The 14,728-nt window shown below is 39.2% G+C and overlaps 1 protein-coding gene across 1 annotated transcript in view; it reads left to right on the top strand.

The window, feature by feature from the left end:
* SEPTIN9 (septin 9) overlaps positions 1-14,728 on the top strand; it is a 262,977-nt gene that overhangs the window by 49,103 nt on the left and 199,146 nt on the right. Inside the window, exon 2 of the mRNA XM_034408527.3 lies at positions 223-279. Within this exon, the coding sequence (XP_034264418.2) occupies positions 223-279 (57 nt within the window). The remainder of the gene's footprint in view (positions 1-222; positions 280-14,728) is intronic.

Below are 14,728 nucleotides of genomic sequence, written 5' to 3'. Positions count from 1 at the left end.
AAATAAAATAAATGTATATTTTTAGTCATCATTGCCATTTATGATTTTGTTGATGAAATTGCAGCCACAATCTATGTTGTGCTGAATACATTCAGTTGATTTATAACTGCATATGTAGACATTCCAAGCTTATTTACTGTTAGCTTTTGCCAAAACAACCAGAGGATGCCCTGAATCTAATATCTGTTTAATCACCCACATGCATTTTCTTCTTTGTCCCAGGAACCTCAAGGACCTCCAGTGGGAGACTCCGAAGATTTGGAGATCCAACAAGTCCAAGTAAGCTGCCTGGATAGGATTAGACTAAAGAAATAGACTCCCTGATGATTGTTGCATCAGTTACAAAGAGACAACCCTTGAGGATCTTTCTCAGTAATTTTTAGAAGTGTAAAGTAATGCAGTGAAGTTCATACAATAGCTTCCATGAAAGGATCAGATAACAGATAATGGGGAAAAAAAGACAGCCTATATTCCACATCAGAAGAGTATTGGTTCTTTTTTAAAAAAAGTTATAGCCAAAACAATAAGCCTTACTTGCTCTGGTTTGCAACTATATTTATTGCACAGGAATTCTTGTACAGATTAATCTTTTTGACAAAAAGTTGGACTCCTAATTGCTTTGTTATGTTTCTTTTCTGAAAATATATTTTTATTAAGAGCTTTAAATTGCAATAGTAAAACTAATTTAAACTAAACTTAGATGGTGGAAAAAGAATAAAAAGTGCAGAAAAAAAAAAGAAATGCTAGCACTGAAGATGTTACCTAGTTTGGATAATGAAACATCTGGAAGGAAACAAGCAAGCTCAGAGAGCACCAAGGACCCCTCAAAAAAGAAATTATAGTAAAGAGAAAAAAAAGAATATATAAAGACTTCCAGCTTTCCTCACAGCAAGAATAACATATTACAGGTAGTCCTTGACTTACGACCACAACTGAGCCCAACATTTCTGTTGCTAAGTGAGACATTGTAAAGTGAGTTTTGCTCTTTTTTATGACCATTCTTCCTACAATTGTTAAATGAATCATTGCAGTTGATAAGTTAGTAACTCAGTTGTTAAGTGAATCTGGTTTCCCCGTTGATTTTGCTTGTTAGAAGATTGCAAAAGGGGATCACATGACCTTGGGACCCAGCAACGGTCATAAGTATGAACCAGTTGCCAAGCATCTGAATGCTGATCACATGATCATGGGGATGCTTCAAAGATCATAACTGTGAAAAATAGTCATAAGTCACTTTTTTATTGCTGTTGTAACTTTGAACAGTTACTAAATGAACTGTCATAAATTGAGGACTACATGTAATAAGACTTCTTCTCTTTTAAGGTTAAATAGATATCTCTTTTTGTTAATGTTGGGAAGCTGTACCTTCCAGGTTTTGCTTCAGATGAATTAAATATATCTGAGACAGAGGCTTAGATTGCCAGACTACAGCGAGGGAGGCTGCTTTTCTCAGTTATGAAATTCTTGGATTAACTTGACTTTATCATGACTAAACTACTTCATGGGAATGCCTTGAGGATACAAGAATAGCACTAGCATAGAACTTAGACTTATATACCGTTTCACAGTGCTTTACAGCACTCTCTAAGTGGTTTACAATGTCAGCATATTGGCCCCACAATCTGGCTCCTCATTTTACCGATCTCAGAAGGATAAAAGGCTGAGTCAACTTTGAGCTGGTGAGAATCGAACTTCTGGCAGTGAGCAGAGTCAGCCTGCAATACTGCATTCAAACCACTGGGCGACCATGGTTCCAGAATAGGGCGGATCATATACTCTGCCTAGATCAAAACCACCTGACTTTGCTTAATTCTAAGCCGCAGCAACTCATTGAACCTGGTCATAGAGAGATGTAAGAGTTGTAGTTCTGTGGGCCATGGTATTTCTTCTCTCTCAAGCTTTGGCCTTCTCCAGGGGTGGGTTCTACTTACCTTTACTACCAGTTCGCAACAGGAGCGTGCGTGTGTGCTTGCTTCGCTCGCTCACGTGCACATGCTTCTGCGCTTGCGCAGATCATCAATTATGACATCTGGGCAGGTGAGCGGAGCCTCCCACCACTTTTACTACCGGTTCTAAAGAACCAAACAGAACTGGGAGCAACCCACCACTGGCCTTCTCATAGGAAAAGTGAAATGCTGATGAAAGAAAACTATAATAAATAAATTAAAAACCTATAATAATAGTTTTCTCTGAAAATCATTTTTTTCCTAAAAGATGTAATCATTCTCAGCTGTCTTCAAGGAATAGAAACTTAAGACAGTTTGCACAACCCTAAGAGAATTTGTGTGTGGAGCTGTACCCATTAGACCTACTGACTCATCGTTTGATCGGCTGGTTCAATAAATAGTCCGCTACAATTCTCATTTGTCTACTTTGTTTGCTCAGTGCATTTTGAAGCATGTCATTCCCTTGTGAAAGAGGCTGCCTGGCACAGATGGCACATCACGTCACTCAATAATATGCCCCGTGTATACTCACTGCTTACGTCTCTTGGATGGATTGAAACCGCAGGTGGCTCTTTGAGCTCTGAAAGTAACATTCCAAATATGGCTGACTCTGTCAGCATAGTGCTGAGGCACAAAGAGCTCAGCATAGGCCTGCTTAAGAAGTTGATTGCCAGGCTGCTGCTTCTGTAATATGGCATCATAGAAGGAAACAAAGAACGACTTGTGCCAGTTTTGTGTTTGTAGAACCAGGGACAGATTGCCACCCCTTTTGAATGTATGTGTGTCCAAATAGATTTTAAAAAAAAATATATTTCCAAAGGCCCTTTTGCAATTTGCACATTCCAAAGGACCATACTTATTTGATAGAATGCTGTTCTTCAACTAGAGGCTGGACTGATGATGATATGGCAACACAGATGTCCAGTTTCTTATTTGTGAAAAGGTTCAAAAGAGAACATAAAGACCCGTATCATATCATCTCCTTCAAGATCAGCCGTAATTCTGACTACTATGTAGGGAATCCTATGCTTTGTTTTTAGTGGAAGTTACAGACACACCATTGCCACTAGCTGATCATTTTTAAAATAACTTTTACAAAAATAAGACATTGAGGAGCAATTTTTTTTTTTAAATTTGATTTATATGCCGCCCTTCTCCGGAGACTCAGGGCGGCTTACAATGCGTTAAGCAATAGCCTTCATACTTTTGTATATTTTATACAAAGTCAGCTTATTGCCCCCACAAACTGGGTCCTCATTTCACCTACCTTAGAAAGGATGGAAGGCTGAGTCAACCTTGAGCCTTGGAGAGATTCGAACCAGCAGAAATTGCAGGCAGCTGTGTTAATAACAGGGTGCACTAAACCACTGTACTATCAAGGCTCTAATTTTAACATCATCCTTCTGTAACTTTTTTAATTAATGCAAATGAGAAAGGTTCTTGTCACAAATATAAAGCAACACAATTAACAGAGTTTGCTTGTGTATTAACTTATTTATGTTTTTAGTTTATACCATTTTTATTTTTTATGATTGTAAGCCACCCAGAGTTACCCTGAGGTAAAATGGGCAGCCTATAAATTTTATAAACAAACAAACAAAATAGACAGTTTAGTGAGGTTTTCCCACTAGGGGAGAAGAGGTGTGTGAAAAATGCAATAAGTGCGTTTCCCACACCTAACATCTATCTAAAAATGTTGTAAGTCTACCCAAATTGTTAGTATATCTCTTTCTCTTATATAACTCTGCTTGAATGGAAAAAGAAGTAGACAAAACTGTTTCACAGATAATGCCACAAATCTGTTTTCCCTTAGACATCTCTGTACTTCTCTGTGAGCACTTCTTAAGTAGGGTCATATGCTCCACAGTGAATTGAAAAACATTTCACTTTTGAAAGACGGGTCCTAATTTTTCTTTGACCAGATGATTTTTTTAAAAAATAGCATTCAGATCTTGCTGGAAGGGTTTTTTTTTTTTAGAAAATAAAAGGTTATTTACTTTCCTCCCTTGCTGCAATATGAAACCATTAAAAGAAAGGCTTTATGTTGGAACCAACTACAATGTAGCCATTTGCTCAGAGTGTGTCAGCAGGTTTGTGTCCCCATTTTTGCACCGTCAGCATCCGGCCATTGTCAGATCATGGCTTGTTTTGAGGCTTCTTGGATGTAGAGTACATAACTTGTGTTGTAATAAAACCACAGAGACATTAACAGTAAATCATGTACTTTTGCTGACAGGGAAACTTCAGTTGCAGATGTTTGTCCTTTTGATGCATCTGTTGTTTCTGTCATATTTTGTTCTTGGTTCACCTTAGAATCCAGATGTTGAACGAAGACTTCATTTTCACATACGGTAACCCTAAGACTGTGAATTTCTTTGGCATCACAGAATGGAGCAGAAATCATGAAATGCTCCGCCACACTTTGCAATCAGTATATTTAGAAAACTTGAAGTCAAGGAGAAATTGGGTTAAAACTATTGAATGCTCTTCACCAACCCCTGGGCCGTGGCCCTATACCAGGCCATGGCCTATTCAGAACCGGGCCCCACAAGTGATTTGCACAAGCAGCGGGCTGATGCACGTGCACACGTGTGTGCAGCTCAACTTGCTCAAGTTGAACTGCATGTGTGCCAGCCCGCTGCTTGAGCACGTTGACCTGTCTGTGTACATGTGCACCAGCCTACTGCTCGCATGGCCCAGTTCCCCTCTCCCCCTCTGCTGGGCCACCAAGCCGAAAAGTTTGAGGACTGCTGCCCTACCATCTATATTTCCATTCCCATTTAAAAAACATCTCAGAATCAAAAGAAACATTTCTACCCTTTCCTTTCCTCAGAATTTCCGCTTTGTTATGTTTATAGATAAATGGGATGAAAATTTGTATGGTATTTTGCCCAGCCATTCACATCCGGACCTCCGGACTTTTCGTCGGGCCCTAAAAACTCATCTCTTTCAGTTAGCCGGTCTCTCTTGATTTTATGATTTTATGGTTGGTTTTAAATTTTGATATGGATTTTAAATTGATAAATTTTAAACTATGGGCCAAATTTAATTATTTTAAATCTATTTTTAATCGTACTTTATGTATAAATGCTTTTATTTTGGCTGTTCACTGCCCTGAGTCCGAAAGGAGAAGGGCGGTATAGAAATTTGAATAATAAATAAATAAATAAATAAATAAATAAATAAATAAATAAATAAATATGTACATTTATGGGTTTTACAAAAATCATCCTATGTTAGAAAAAGTGTGCCCTACCCAAGTACAAATAGTCCTTGACTTACAACAGTTCATTTAATGACTGTTCAAAGTTACAGCGGCATTGAAAAAAGTGACTTATGACCATACTTCACACTTATGACCGTTGCAGCATCCCCATGATCATGTGATTCAAAATTCATACTCTTGGCAACTGACTCCTATTTGTGACAGTTGCAGTGTCCCAGGGTCATGTAAATCACCTTTTGCACTTTTCTGACAAGCTAAGTCAATGGGGAAGGCAGATTCACTTAACAACCATGGTGATTGACTTAAGTGTGGCAAGAAAGGACGTAAAATGGGGCAAAATTCGCTTAACTGTCTCAGTTAGCAACAGAAATTTGGGGCTGAATTGTGGTCGTAAGTGGAGGATTACCTATAAAGAAAGGCAAATAATACATGTTGTTTATCAGTTCCCTCTTGCAGAGTATTGTTTCATAGTTTTTCAAACCAAAAACAAAAATTCCTTTTAAAAATAATTTGAAAATCTTTGGTACATGTATTTGATGTTTTTGCTCACGGTGAAATTTAATAGGGCTAAACGGAACCTGGTTTCAGTGAAACTTCAGTCATATTATCCCATCAATGCATACTTCCAAATCAAAACAGAGACTCTTTTGAAGCAGTAAATAGAATCAGATGATTGTGAAATCTTTTGTAGCCTAGCAAAATACTTCACATTTTGATAATAGGTGAAAAAAAGCCAGGCTAACACTTGTAAGTATTGGTCCAAATGTTTATATCACCCCAAAAGGACAAATTGTCATGGCCTTGAATTAGCTGAGAAGACTGAATCATATTTGCCCAGTGTGGACTTCAGCATTTCCCAGCATTCCCAGCATTTTCAGAAAACAATAGTTATTATTAAAAATTCTGGGAGATGAAGTCACTTACCTGGAGGCTACCTAGACTGGAAAAAAATGTAGTATGAAGTGATGGGAACAGCATGTGCATGGGGTTGATGGAAACATGGAAGAAAGAGAGGACTAGAGAAGAACAGGAGAGGGGGATGTTAAAGAGAAACTTTTGTGGGGGGGGAAGAACATTGCCAGCTGTTGAGTAAGGAGTTTAGTGCTATGGAATTTCTTCCCTGACCCGGCAGGACTTAGGAGTAGGAGGTCCTAACACAGATGTTGCAGAGAGCAGCACACTTTATCTAATTTGTATGTTTAAATCAAGCTCTTGATGCTTATAATCATCCAATTTCAGACAAAGACTTGGTAGCCAGAAAAATATATTTCAAGCAAGGCAAACCTATCATTGGTCCTCTCTGGTTTGTATTTTTAGTTGCTGTTTTTAAATTACATTTTTGGATAGCAATGTTAAATTATTTTGTAAACCACCCTGGGAAATCTTTTGTGGGTAGTACATACACTTTAAAACAAAGTAAAATGGAAAGGTTCATTTTCTGCAAGCTTCTCCAATGCAAGGAGGCCAGTGGCCCCGTGAACAGAGACACAAAAGGAGGATATTGACAGAAGAGGACCTTAGCCCAGGCTCATTTGGGATTCTCTGTGGGAGTAGATATCAGCCACTCCTGAAACAGGACATTCTGTGATCTGATGAAACCTTTTGCTATGAAGGATGTGAGACTGTGGTGCTGCAACAGATGGAAGGGAGTTGCACTGTTCTCTTGCCAAGGAAGACAGTCGTGCCATCTTAATAATAGACAAAAATGCACTATTTTTAATAACTGGCAGCAGATGATCAGCATGCAAAGCTAATTCGTACTTTACAATTGACAGCCCATGCTCACCAAAATAAACATCAGCAAGGGAGGCCAACCTACACAAAGGATTACAATTTTGAATGAACACAGACTCATACACACACACACACTTCAAAACTCAAGTTCAACTTTTGCTTTGAACATTCCCATTCAAACATTGGTGGAACCAGATTTTTTTTCAAATGTGGAATATTTATGAATTGGAGAACTAACTAGAAAGGCAAGTGTAGACACAATGCAAATTATGCATTTGATTCAACTGCCATGGGACCACATCATGCAACGATTATCTCCTTATTTTTAATCCATAGTCAGTGCTGTTTTCCTTTGCCAATGGCCAAATTAGCTACATGTTGGCTGATACTGCCCATCTGCTTTGAATGCCTTCTTAGCTGAGATCATTTGCATTTCCTGTGGCTGGTCTGCTCCTTTTGTCTCATTAGCTGGGTGAGTCACCTCATGAACAGTCAGTTTCCCTGCAACAAAACTTGTTCATTGCTCAATACACACTTCTTATGCTGGGAAAGGTTATCGACAACCAAAAAGAGGAAAGTTTGGCCATTTCCAAATCTCCACATCTCAAGTATGTCTGTTTCCATCTTCCATAATCCCAACCAACAGTTACTCTGACTGAAAGAGCATTCAAGCTGAAGTTCTATATATTTAGGTTAAGAATGGCTGCTTTACATGTCTTTGAAATATCTATATTTTCTGAAGTATAGAGCTTAACTTTTTGTGACTTCATAGACAAGTCCATGCTGGAAATCTTAGGGATTTCTAGGAAGGGATTTACCATTGTCATCTGGGATATTTAGTCAATTTCCCAATCTTGAATACAGCCCTGGGATTTCCTAGTGACTTCCCATCCTTAACCAGATTTAACCCAGTTTATTATTTTTGTATCAGTTATTCTTTGTTTATTGGTGGCTGCATTATTGATTTGGATATTCCTATTTTTGTTTTGCTTTCTTTTATTTATCTATGCCTAAAAAAGTCTGGATTACAGTATGTATCCCTGAGCTCCTTAGTCTATAGCAGCACTTTCCTCCCAAGCAATCATTTCTCATTCTGGCACTCATCAAACACAATTCTCTACATGTTGTAGCATATATCAGTGTTTCTCAACCTTGGCAACTTTAAGATGTATGGACTTGAATTGCTGGTTGGGGAAATCTGGAAGTTCGAGTATGCATATCTTAAAGTTGCCAAGGTTAAGAAATGTTGATATATATGACAGTTTTTAATGGATTTGGCATTTTTAGGGATGCAAGTGAATATAGGATAGTTCATTTAATCTTGAGTAGGGCATCCCATCCTGTTGCATACAATATCTTGTATAGTACAGTATACAGTAGAATCTCTGATCACAAATGCTTCTGACCATGACCAAATCGGGTTCCGATCAAAAAACTCACTTTTTTTTCCAACGGCAAATTTAGTACTTTTTTGTAAGCGCCAAATTTCCAAAATTAGGTTCGGATCATGACCAAATCAGTTTGCGACCAAAGTTATGGAATGAATTATGGTTGTGACCAGAGTTTCTACTGTACTGTACAGAAGGCTGAAAGGGCTTTCCCTGAGTAACCTTGAGGATGGGATTCCTTGCCACTATGAGGTTAGATTACCTTTCTCTTTTCAGCTTCTTTTTTTAAATATTCTTGATTTTGAGGTGGCTTTAAGTTATTTCTTGTTAATTCTAATTTAAATCTGGAATTGTCAACATGGAAAGCATCTGCTACACTGTGAGTCTACAGCCTTCCAGAAACCACCAAACCACAGAGTTCATTTCTTTATTGAACTACTGCATAGTGGGATCCCCAAACCTCTCATCATTTAGCTAATTGCCACAACTGATGATTGAGTCATTTATCTTTTTGTCTCATAAAGCTCCAGCTAGCATTTTAGAGATACTGTAGACAGATAGACAGACAGATAGACAAAGTTCTGTGGGAACTTCTATGGAGTAGATATTAGGCATTCCTTTTGTTGGAAAAGTCTTATTATAATCTAAGTGCACAAATTCTGGCTATCATTTTGCACTGACCAAAGTGCATCCAGGTTTCTGTCAAAATCATATGACATGCTACGTTCTTTCATAACAGATATATCTCACCAGTGGGTTGCTTTAGGGTTTACCTCAGCTTTGCTCATTGACAAATTAAAGAGAAAACCCACTTGGTCACTTTTTAGCTGAAGGGGTAACTTCATTTCAACCCAAGTTACCATAGGCAATGATAAAGGATGCTGGGATATTAAGATCCTCAATATGTTGGTGGCCACAAATGCCATACCTCTGCTTTTACATTCTGAATTAGACCCTTGATAGGCTGTCCAGTACAATAGACGTGGCTATTTACATTCTTCTGCTTAAATTACTGCTTCTCTTTGTCTCTGTGTATATGGCTAACACCATGCTTGTAGGACACGTGCTTAAGCTTTCCTATTGCTTTCTACCTTATTCTTGGGCAACACAATGTACTCTTAGCACATATATATTTAAGAAGTTGCTTTTCCTTGTTTTTTTTTTTTTTTCTGAAACACACATTGTAATTTTCTCAAGGCTAGAAACAGTCACACCTAGTGACTGCAATAGCATTTATCCAGACAGTCATGGAATTAATACATTTTGCTTGGTCTCTTTCCCAGTGCCAATAAATTTTAAATTCCATGACACAAGGTCTGTTTTCGTGTCCAGAACTTTTATGAAACCTAATCCAAAAGTCTATAGTTCTTTTTGCTGATGGCAAGGCTTGTGGGTGATGATAAGCAGTGTAATTTTACTGCAGATTCTATAATAAAGAGTGTGTTTTGTGAATGTTCTCACCTCCCGTGAAATGCATCCCTTATTTACTGCAAAACAAAGTGTACTTCTTTACAAAAATGGGATAGTTGTTGCTGCAGAGGCAAGTCCTCTGATGATCTTCACTTGGAGCCCATCAGCTGGGGCAAAAGGGGAATGGGGATGTACCTTCTGATCAGAGTTGGTATTCAGCCAATTCAGACCGGTTGTTGTGGTCCACCAGCAGCCTGCAGAGCTGGCAGCGGAGTCGGACAGTGAAAAGGCTAGGGAGGAACATGGGCCAGTCCTGGAGTCTGGGGAAGGCCCGGACAAGGGCTCTGGGTCGGAGGCAGATATGGGGCCAGGGCCATCTGGCAGTGATGCACGGACTCCAGAGTCATCAAAGTCGGACAGCAGAGAGGCAGAGGAACAGGAGGAGCCTGTTCCTAGTGCGCACATGCACAGAGCTGCCAGAAGGCAAGAGCAGCTAAAGCAAAAGGGACGACTCGGGAGTAAGGCCAGGAGATGATATGGGTTCTCCCATAAGGCTTAAAAGAGAAACAAAGGCACTTGGGCCTTTTGCAGGAAAGCAATGTTGCTAACTCTGTTTCCAGTCAGCATCTCTTGTTTGCTTCTGAACTTCATGGGGCTTTGCCAAGTAAGGCCTTTGGCAGGGTGTCAAAGAAGATAAAGGTTGGTGATTATCCCGAAGGACTTGTTTTGCAACTAATTGGGACTCAGCTGGGAATGAACGTAATTCTAAGCTGTTACAATAAAATAGTTTTTTGGGGAACTAACTGTCTTGTAATGACTCAGTAAGCCTAGGTCACAACATCAGTTTGCCTGAACCAGTAGTGGAAATTGCGGGTGGGCCTGCCCACCCACCCCAGTTCTATGTCATCCTATTTAGGCATGTTTTTGAGGCTGGGTGCATGCGCGGAAGACATGCATGACAACAAAGCACGTATGTGGAATGTTCACATTTGCAAACCGGTAGGGAAAGTAAGTGAATACCACCCCTGCTTCTGATATATATCAGTAGAATGCATATTTTCATATACATTTTGCCCCATCTATATGTGAGAATAAGGGCAGCCTAGAAAAAAGCCTTGCAATGTAACACTTGGAGGCAACCATTTCCCCAGCATGGCATGATAAGGAAGGAAACATTAACCAATTTGTCTGTTCCTCTTCTCCTGCTCAGAGCGAGACTAATAAGAGAGTGAAATGTCAATGCATTTGTTATGTTGTCCTAAGGTCATACGACAAATGCGGTAAAAGACCTATTTCACAGAAGAAAATGTAGATAAAGTTGCAGCCTATTTGGGAAAGTGGAGGTGCAGATGTAGATGACAAAGGAATGAAAAGACCAACAAATATCATGTTTTCCCAAAAATAAGACCCTGTCTTATATTTTTTTGAACCCTGAAATAAGTGTTTGGCCTTATTTTCAGGGATGTCCTATTATTTTGGGGTGCATGGAGCAAGACGGGGTTTGCTGTCTTACCTGATTTCTGTCTCCCTAACCCTAACCAGAGGAAATGGTGGGGACCGCTGCACATGCATTTAAATATTTTCGGGGAGGGCTTATTTTTGGGGAGGGCATTCTGGGATAACTGCATACTGTTAAAAAGGAAAATGAGACCTAGCATTATGCCCCACAAAAAAGAATACTATTTGTAGACTATATGCTTTATTTTCTTGGTTAATGGATTTTCCCCCCCATAACTGTGATACAACTTAACCCTGCCATTTGCTTTTGCACTGGGATACCATTCAGGAAATCGATGAAGGTGCTACCTGACTGCACTGTATCTTTTCCATGGCTTCCTCAACCATTCATTAAATTTTCATGACATTTTCAGAGAGTCGGTAAGTAGGTGGAGCTTGATGTAAATTAGAAGTGAAAACTTTTTGGGTGAGATGTTATCGTTTAGAAACAAAACCATTTTGTGATGCCATGGAGTATTGAACACTAAACAAAGGACAATGGAATTTAGTTGTATCCAGCTATTCTTTTGGTAGTATTCCAGTTCACCCTTTGCCTGGGTACAATACCTCAGCAGAGAGATAAATCATTCATTATCTCTTAATGACAAGCAATATGTATCTGTTCAGGAATGCTTAGCCTTGGGAGTAAAGGGGAAGACACACTGGGAGGAGACCAGGCTAATTCCACAGTGCTGGACAAACAGAATTACTCTGAGAAACTTCAGCATTCAGACAAGCAGAGGTGAACAATTCACTGCAAAGGTGTTGAAAGGTAAAGATTGTCCTGTTGCTAGCAGATCTGGAGTAGGTTATGTCTGTGTGAGGAGGAGGAAGAAGGGAGTGGGAATAACTGACTGTCTCTCCGTTTATATTAAATTTAGAGTGAAGTGTCTTCTACTGTATGACAGAAAAAAACAGAGGAGATGGTGGTAGAGGAAAGGGTGAGGGAGCAGGGAATAGCGTACATATGTGTAGGATCCAATGTGAAGAAAAATATTCCTCGTTCACATTATGAAGTCAGAATAGGCATTGCAGTCCTTGTATATATAGATTTGCCTGGTGCTGGTGCTGGATCTGTGCTGTGTTTAATTGCATAACCTTTCCTCTGCATTCAAGTATCTTGAAATAGCTTTGTCTAAGGAAAAAACAAAGCAAAACAAGGGATGCTGTTCACCATTTCCCATGCTCTACCTTACAGTTATTTAAGACGGTAGACTGCGGTCCATGAGCTATTTGTCAATCAGCTTCTGTTAAGGCACTCAGTGCTCAATTGTATTATTCTTCTATGCTGGATGGACTTTCTGCTGATTTAGCAGGGGCATTTATATCTGCTTAAGCCAATGGGTCCAATTGTCTCTCAATTCACTTAATATGGATTATTTACGTTCAAGCTATTAAGTCATTTTCCTTCTTGCTTTCAAAGTGTGAAACATCAATGGACGATCAAGGATTTTTGCAAAACAGCAATCTCATCCCAGGCCTTTATTTGGAGAGCTTTCTGATAAGTGGGTCATCTGACATCAGTTCCCTTGATTATTGAAATATGTGCTCTTCCTAGCTTAACTTCTTTTCCATAAACCTGGTATAACATGTACAGAGCACCAGATCCTCTGTCTATTATAATTAACAGTTTATTGGGCATCTTCTGATGTTACAATAAACAGTTCCCTGAAGAACTGTTGAAACAGAATACACTGCAAAGGCTGCAAACTATAAATGCTATCCCAAGTTTAAACTGAGGTAAAATGAAAAATCTATCAAAAGCAGCCAAGTTATATTATATTACTTGGGAGCTGATAATCACCTCCAAAACATATCTATACAAACAACAGTCTACCATTGTTAATAAATTATGGTGGATGAATATGCATGTTATGTGAGGTGAGATCATAATTATTTATTCAGTAAGCTATGGTTAAAACAAAATATACTTAAGCATAAGTGAGAAAAAGTGACAGGAAACATAGAGGCAATCCTCAATTTTATAACAGTTCAAAGTTACAATGACACTGAAAAAAGTGATTTACGGCCATTTTTCACACATGACCGTTGCAGCATCCCCATGGTACATTCATACGTTGGCAACCTTCCGTCTCAAAAGACTATGGTATCGTGCTCTATAAAGAGGTCCTAAAACAGCATCTGGTGTGACTAAAAAGGCCAATTCGAGAGTGCCCAGCCCCCAGATTTCGCTGGTTCTAGGATTGCCTCTTTGCCTCAGCCTGCCAAACAAGTGTCTCTTCGAATTGGAGAAGGCCATGCTGCGTCTTTAGCCTCCAAGCTGAACGATCAGAGGTCGTTTCCCAGTCGTTAATGTCCATTACCAAGGCCTTTAGATCCCTCTTGCAAATATCCTTATATTGCCATGTTACCATAACCCCATGGTAACATGATCAGAATTTGGATGCTTGGCAAGTGGTTCATATTTATGATGATGTGGTGTCCTGGGGTCAGGTGATCACCTTTTACAATCTTCTGACAAGCAAAGTCAATGGGGAACCAGATTCACTTAACAACCATGTTATCAACCTAACAGCTACAGTGATTCGTTTTAACAACTGTGGTAACATGATCAGAATTTGGATGCTTGGCAAGTGGTTCATATTTATGACGATGTGGTGTCCTGGGGTCAGGTGATCACATTTTACAATCTTCTGACAAGCAAAGTCAATGGGGAACCAGATTCACTTAACAACCATGTTATCAACCTAACAGCTACAGTGATTCGTTTTAACAACTGTGGCAAGAAAGGTTGTAAAATGGGGCAAAGCTTACTTAACAAATGTCTCACTCAGCAACAGAAATTTTGGGCTCAGTTGTGGTCGTAAATTGAGGACTACCTGTACAGATAAATAGGGGGTCTATAGGAATAGTAAAGAGTCATATCTGTGTGAGAAAATGCAGAAATATATTACTGTTTAACTATTTCAGATGAGGATGATTAGCAAAAAAATACCACTGTTCTTGGAAGCAATGACCATAGTGCTTTCAAAATCTAACTGAAATTAAAAACTGCCACTGAGGTCTGGCATAGCTGTACTTGATTGCAGAAAACATCTCACATTGAAGAAAGGATTAAAAACAAGGAAGTTGAAATAGAGAACCCAGGGAGTCAGATCTTTCCAGAAACTCTTCCTGGTTATTCAAAATTTAACATCTATGTTATCTTCAGCATCAGGGCCAATATATCTCTCTTCACTGTCTCTGAAGTGTCCCAAAATGAATCATGTGGTAAAGCCTGGTGGTCAGTGTAAATTTGAAATAATCTGAAATAAGATTATGTCCTCTGAGGCATGCAATTCTGTGCCCAGCGAAAGCCAAATTTGAAAATAATACAAAGTATGCCTATTTGGGGCAGTGGTTAAAGGCTCTGGATTAAAAAATGGGAGAAAGTTCCAATCCCTCATTCAGTACAAATCTAGCTGATTGTCTCTCAGCCCTAGGAAGAAGGGCTTGTCCTCTTATCTCCTGAACCCTTCTGACAACCCAACCCTTCATCCAGATTCCAGATAATTTTCTCACGTGCA

This window comes from Pantherophis guttatus, chromosome 2 (assembly GCF_059756535.1).
Source record: "Pantherophis guttatus breed Tessera chromosome 2, ASM5975653v1, whole genome shotgun sequence".
NCBI lineage: Eukaryota > Metazoa > Chordata > Lepidosauria > Squamata > Colubridae > Pantherophis > Pantherophis guttatus.
The sequence above is the reverse complement of the archived record's forward strand: the minus strand, read 5'-3'. Positions and strand labels throughout refer to the sequence as shown.